Below are 7300 nucleotides of genomic sequence, written 5' to 3' on the forward strand. Positions count from 1 at the left end.
ATATGCTTACCTAAGCGTCTGGTAGCAGATGATAAAATTCTTAGGCATTACTTGTACATTTGATGTTGGAAACATGATCACCTAAGAGTCTGATAGCCGACAATAAAATTCTTAGAAATTATTTGTACATTTAATATTAATAACACACAGACAGCAACGCAATTGTTCTCATATAAAATAACAGACGCTTATGATCATTATATTACAATTATACCTTTGATGTCGGAAATATGCTTACCTAAGCGTCTGGTAGCCGATGATAAAATTCTTAGAAATTATGAAGCCATAACAACAAACGTTACCATTGTTCTCATAAAATTCATACGATAATGATTATTACTATATGACAACATCTTCAATATTAAAAAAATATGCTTACCTAAGCGTCTGGTAGTTGATGGTAAAATTCTTAGAAATGATTTGTACATTTAATAATACAAAGACAGCGTCCCATAAAATTACAGACGCTTATTAGCGATATAATATTATGATACCTTTGATGTCAGACATATGCTTACCTAAGCGTCTGCTAGTCGATGATTAAATTCTTAGAAAACGTTGGGTTTCATCCTCTCCCTCCCCCGCATTAGGTTAGTTTACATAAGGTTTCCCCCTCCCATTCCATTAGGTTAGTTTACGTTAGATTTAATCCCCCCGTACACTTCCTCCACCGCAAGGAAGGTGAGTGGGTGAGGCGGGGGGGGCAGCTCTCTCCAAATTACCCTACTGATNAGGAAGGTGAGTGGGTGAGGCGGGGGGGGCAGCTCTCTCCAAATTACCCTAATTATATAAATAAATATTATTATGCTTTTTCACTCTATTCAACATATTTAGTACTGTCTAGAAATAAAAAACAAAAAAATTTTTGAAATTATTAAATATGATAAAATAATATTAACTTCTTATGAGGCTACTTAGATAAATATTCCTAGATGAAATATTTTAAATCATCTAAAAACAATATTCACCATTTAAGGTAATATGAGAAAAAAACAAAATCCTAGGGACAAAATATTCGCTATACTAACGCAGATTCCATGTAAGAGAATGTTGACCAAGAATCTCACATCCCCTTCTTTTAAGAAAAAAAGGCCTTTTTATATTCCGTATAAATTAAACCAACGATCCCTAGTGGAATTCTTGAAATGGTGTATAATTATTTTTGATTTGTTACTTATGATAAAAACTAGCGTGAACGTTACTGTTGATTTGTAAGAAACTAATTTAAAATATTTGTTAATAAATGTTTATTTTGAATATCATAAAAAATTCTTAATTTTTGCTTATCATATATATATGATGTCTAGTACATGTGTTTATAATTATACTACACTCTGCAGTACAGAACGGACACATTTTGACGTTAACGTGTTCACTGGACTCTATTTAACAGTTGTTGCATTAGTGTAATAATTAAAAATAAACACTTTTACTTAGCTTTACAATTTCTATATACTTTTTAAGATTGTATTGTTACTAGAAATTTAGTTTCACAGGACAAGGTGGATTTTAACATCTGAAGTTACTCAATTTAAATAACTTTAGACATTTTTTATTGGTTCAAAAAATTGGTACACAGTAAAAAAAAAAGTAAAATGTTAAAAATTAAATAATGTAATTAAACAATTTTGATTTAATTGAAGTACAACTATTTTATATGCTAAAAAGTATTTAATTTATTAAAAAAAATAAAAATAAAATATACAGCTAAAATTGGAATAGAAAATAAATGCATTTTTTTATGAAAAAGCATAAAAATTTGCAATTTTTACAAAACAATTGCTTATTTTTCATAAAATAAGTCGGAACATGTGGCACGGAAAACATATGGTTTATATTGTGAATAACATATAAAAAACGCAGCTATAAGAGTATTAAATGTGTTTCATTTACTTTATGTTCCTGTAGTATAGTAATTGATTGTTCAGCAGAAGAGCTAAACGATTACAGGAATTACCAATGAAAATAAATGTCTGTTTGTCTTTCTCATAAAAATTGATTAAGTAGTAGCATACGTTTAAGTTAAAATTTTACAATATTAAAAACAAGGCATAGGTCAAATCAATTAAAAAGGACAAATTAATTACTTGGTATTTTATGATCAGTATCATAGAGTTCAACAAAAAATCTCAACACTATTATCTAAACATTTTTGTTCGTGGTATAAATAAAAAGTATACACTTTTTAAAAATATTTTACCATTTTAACTATGACAATATAAAAAGTTGAAACATCATTTCATTCAGTATACTCGCAAAGACAATTGTTTATTATGCGTAAAAATAATTTTGTTTGTAAACGTACCACATTTATCATAAACACCCGCAGACTTTTTTTACGAAATATCACTCAAACAATACCAAGGATTGCTACTCAAAATGATTGGCCTAAAAGAATATTTAACCATGTATGTACTTACTTAATTAGTAGAAATAATATTAGGGATCAATCGTTTCTTGGTAAAAAATGGGGTGAACTTATAACGACATGTTTTTACATAGTTTTATGAGAAAAATTTATATTAATCTACTTTAACTTTTATTTCAGTTACTAAAATTTAATTTGATTATGTTAAATATTCTTTATGTGTATTAGTAACATTTAAAAAAAATTAAATATTATTTTACTCAAAATAATTGAACAAAATTCAATCTTTTGTTAGTAGAGATATTAACAAAAATGTATAACGTCATGTATGTAGTTTACATATTTTTAAAGTTGTACTCTTTTAGTATCTAATCTTATGAAAACCACTTAAAGACAATACCATCACATTGTTGTCAACAATTAATTATTGTTATAGCTTAATTAATTTTTTTTGTTGTAGGCTACAAATAAATTAAAGACGTTACATAAAATATGGTTAAAAAAAAAATTCAAAATTAAAACAAATTCGAAAAGAAGAAAACAGATTGAAATAAAATTATTAGCTGAAACTTTATTTAAAGGTATCTATTATAATAATTAAAACTATGTTCAGTGTCTTACAAATACAATAGTGTAGCCAAGTTATCTGAGGTAGCTGCATCTCTCTCCAAAATGTATTTAATTTTTTACTAAAATTGATACTTTATAAGAATTTTGAGCCCCCGAAAAAGTGTTATAAAAATAATATGTTAAAATAATAGTAATCTTTCTACAATCCTTTCAAAAATAAGTAAGGCTTCAAAAATGTATAATTTTATCCATCGCTCAAAAATTGCGTGACTTATTTTTTGATCGTCGCTTTTCATTAATGATCTTTCCTTAAACTCTAGTCTATTTATTATTTTATTTCGTGATTTTAAAATTAATAACCTATAAACATACTGTAACTTTAAAACAATCATAATTTAAAACAATACATTTTTGACAAGATTTTAAAAGAATAAGATTTATAAGATTTTATTTATAAGAATTTCTTGTTATCATATTATAATTTTAAGCATTAAACATTATAATTCATTAATATTTTAAATACTTGAAGTTATAAATTGACGTGAAGAGCATCAACTCACCCCTTTTTGAGGTCGACTGGGTTTAACATCTGTCCTAAAGGTCAAACATATTTAATGCTACTGCGTAAAGCAGACCTGCATTTGGGGATAGAGCAAATGTTACCTTTTAGCCATGGCGGCAAATGTATGGCTCAATTTATGGGCCGCAAATTTTTACAAAACATCATGATCTCATTGATTACGTAAAAATTTATTGTCTAAATATTGCAATTGTTATGTTTTACTCATAACCGAAAAAATATATATTGTGGTCACCGTTCTACTAATTATAACCTTTTTTTTTCAAGTAAGGCCCTGGCATAGGGAGTTATGCTTAAGAAGAAGAATTTTTACTACACATTCTGAATTGTATTTTAAATATTTTTAATAATCTGTTATTTTCGTAGCAAGTTTTTATATATCAAAATATATTATCAAACAGTAGCATACCCAGTGGGTCTACTAGACTACCACCATATTTTTATGGTTAACTCTATATAATACGAGCCACGAAGAAGATCACTAAGGGTATCCATTTTTAATTGTATAAACATACAAATAAATTTTAAAATATTGATTAGTATGCTAATGGGCATGATAAAAATATCAGCCTGCAACAACAACGTGGTTTGCCACATTCATAACGACTTACCATAGTAGCAAGGGTCGCCACCACCTAGGTGAGGTGTCACACCTTTCAGATATAATTACCGGACCATAAGTAGAGTTTAATTTTAAGTTAATTAAAAGTGTAATCTAAGTTAATATGTCGTTATATGTATAAATGATTATAATATCTCGTGGTTCATTAACCACAACTATGATAATTAAAATTGTATGTGGTTGATATGTAAAACATACCGTAGCCCATGTCTAGATTAAGAAAAAGGGGTAAAATACACACGAGTTCTTAAGTTACTCGCTCAATAAAATAAATATTACAGTTAAAATTAATGAAGAAATTTAATTTAAGTATTAAAAAAGAAAATTAAGTTAAACATGGACAAAAATACGAATGTATCAAAAACCATGTCTATAAATAAAGGCAACAAAAATAAAATAAAATATTTAAACAAAAAAAATAATATTACAAACAACACGGACGGTATTGGAACACATCCGTTAATGTTATTTGGAAATTAATGAAAAACACCAGGAGCAGTCTGGACACTCGTTCCTTAGCGTTGACTAGAAAGAAAATGAAATATGTGCTTTCCACACATAAACAAAAATAAGTCAATTAAATAATAGAATAATTAATAAAATACAGCTCATCACATAAATATAATTATAAAACAGAAAACGATAACCGGTTGGTATGCGTGTATCCTCTTTTATAAACTCTTCTTATACTTAGGTTTTTTTTTAAAAACATACCAAAGAAATGCTTATTATCACTATTTTGTTCATCAATGTTTTAAATATAAAGTTATAGCAATTTTAAAATGCAGGAAAAAAATGTTTAAAATGCCATTTTTTACAGTAGTGTAGATAGAAATAATCTTGTAATTTTTAAAATTGTGGATATTCTTTCAAATTTTTTTACTTTGATGGGTTCAACTAGATTGAAAACGGGTTCTTTTGACACATAAATCAATAAAATCAGTCTAATAAGAACTGAGAATTAATATGTATGTATGACTAGTATCAGTAATACTAGACTAAAAAATGGCCTCTAAAATTTTTTTATTCTCAAATAATGACCAACAAAAAAAGTCATCAATACGTTAATCAGGGCCTGGTACTACAGATCCAAATTAAAATAGTTATATCCGAACCTATCCTAATATCAATCCTTACCACGTCACTGGTGGCAGGAATATATTTATATTTGATATAATCATAACCTAATTACATAGCATATAACAAATAAAATGAACATTAACAAATTAATTATTATAAAATCAATTTGAATACGAGTAGCAGTAGCGTTCTCAGGGCGGATGAATATAATACATTTTTTTACTACTCCTTTATAATACAACTTAACCATTTATTTATTCTTTTCATAAGGGCTTTATTCCTCATATCCCGTTAAAATGCCCATGTCGGATAGATTAATTAAATCTATCCATTATTTAAACGGCTTTCAAGTATCTACTAATACGAGAATGTGAAACCGATAGCTGTAACTACGCCTAATGTACTTTTTTATGTCAACTGCTCTCCGAAATTTTTGTGAGCCAAAAAAATTTATGTAATTATACACCAGTTTTTCTTTGCATCAAAAACACATGATCATTATATAATGAATATATCATCGGTTTACTGATGATATTTTTTTCACACGATTAGTTTAGTTACATGATATTCTTAGATACATTAGGTATTATGCTAATTCTATTATTTTTTGGGCAAAGTTTCTATATATTAAGTTTTTTTGTTGGTATAAGTTAATCAAGTACGTAAAACCTAGGATTTTTTTGGTGTATTTAACAAAGCTGAGGTGTTAAATCAGTACTATCCTACTCTAACATTGATGTAACCCCTCAGTGTATCTCGACAAGAAAAAACTTAATAACTTTATTTATGTTATTCGTTTGCATAGCATAATAAAAATATTTAAAAAAAAAAAAATAATAATATTTATATATTTATAGGTTAATTATTAGCGAATAAAAAGTAATAAGACCTTTTTTATTTATATAAAAATTATGGCACAGTTTTAATTCTCCCTGTTAGATACCTAATTACTTTAATTAGAAGGTGATAGATTATAGAAACATTTTATCATAAAATTTTTCAGATAAAAAATGTAGTTACAATCAAAATCAAACGCAATTATTCTTTTCAAACGAACGATTGAGTTCTGCTGAAAAGCTCTTAAAGACTTTATTTATGCGAGTAATTGAAAAAGAAAAATATATAGTAAGAATAGATTAATACAAGATAAAAAAAATGTTTATTAGCGCACATACAGGTGTTACAGAAGGTGTTTAGTATCCCTAATTATTTTAAACTATATCATATATAGAAAATATTATTTTCTTATGAGGCTAATGAGTTTATTCTACTTTGTACATGTATTATTTAATTTCTTATGAAAATTAAATTTTTAAATTATAGATATCATTATTATAAATATTATTAATAATATTATTGTTATAACTTTATTAAAAAAATTAAGTTTATTATGCAATACATAACTAGAAAAGTGGGGGGACTTTGTCCCTAACGGATCAGATTGTAATCATAAATGTTAGCACCCCAAGTTTTGGACTGAATGTGCGCTTATGAGAATATCTAAATAATATTTATTAAATGTAAATAGTATGGAACCAGATTAATTAAATTTGATCGAAAAGGATATAAAAGAAGAACTCGAATTTTAATTCTAACAAACAAGAATCTTTATTTAAATAAAATTAAAAAAACCAAGTATAAGATTGTTGATAAAATACCACTTGTTTATATAAATAAATTTGACATAACTTCAGGAAAAGATAATTTTTTACTAATAAAAATATCTTCTAATTATAAACAAACTAAAGTAAGTTGTTACATTGAAGAAAAATTAAATTTAAATTAAGTAATTCAATAATTATTTATATCTTTTATACTTTTTCAGGGTGATTTAATATTAGAAATTCCTTACTTAATAGAATTTGTTACACAATTTGTAAGAATATCAAAAAATGCTTCTATATTGAATATAAATAGAATTAATGTTACTAAAAAGTAAGTTGCTAAAAATATTTGTCAGAAAAATAGAGTTAAGAACTTTATTTTCAGTTTATGAATAAATATTAGCTTCGATGCGAAGCTGAGAAGGTATTGGTTTTACTAAGATGTGTTTATTTTTTTTTTTTTTTTTTTTTTTTGT

The 7300-nt window shown here is 26.2% G+C and overlaps 1 protein-coding gene across 1 annotated transcript in view; it reads left to right on the forward strand.

Moving 5' to 3' along the window:
- The first annotated feature begins 2114 nt into the window (after nt 1-2114).
- LOC126900160 (unconventional myosin IC-like) overlaps nt 2115-7300 on the forward strand; it is a 7087-nt gene continuing 1901 nt past the window's right edge. Inside the window, exons 1-5 of the mRNA XM_050675637.1 lie at nt 2115-2408; nt 2829-2949; nt 6224-6345; nt 6749-6967; nt 7046-7155. Of these exons, the coding sequence (XP_050531594.1) occupies nt 2274-2408; nt 2829-2949; nt 6224-6345; nt 6749-6967; nt 7046-7155 (707 nt within the window). The 5' untranslated portion in view covers nt 2115-2273. The remainder of the gene's footprint in view (nt 2409-2828; nt 2950-6223; nt 6346-6748; nt 6968-7045; nt 7156-7300) is intronic.

This window comes from Daktulosphaira vitifoliae, unplaced genomic scaffold, assembly GCF_025091365.1.
Source record: "Daktulosphaira vitifoliae isolate Bord-2020 unplaced genomic scaffold, ASM2509136v1 Scaffold_3, whole genome shotgun sequence".
Taxonomy (NCBI): Eukaryota; Metazoa; Arthropoda; class Insecta; order Hemiptera; family Phylloxeridae; genus Daktulosphaira; species Daktulosphaira vitifoliae.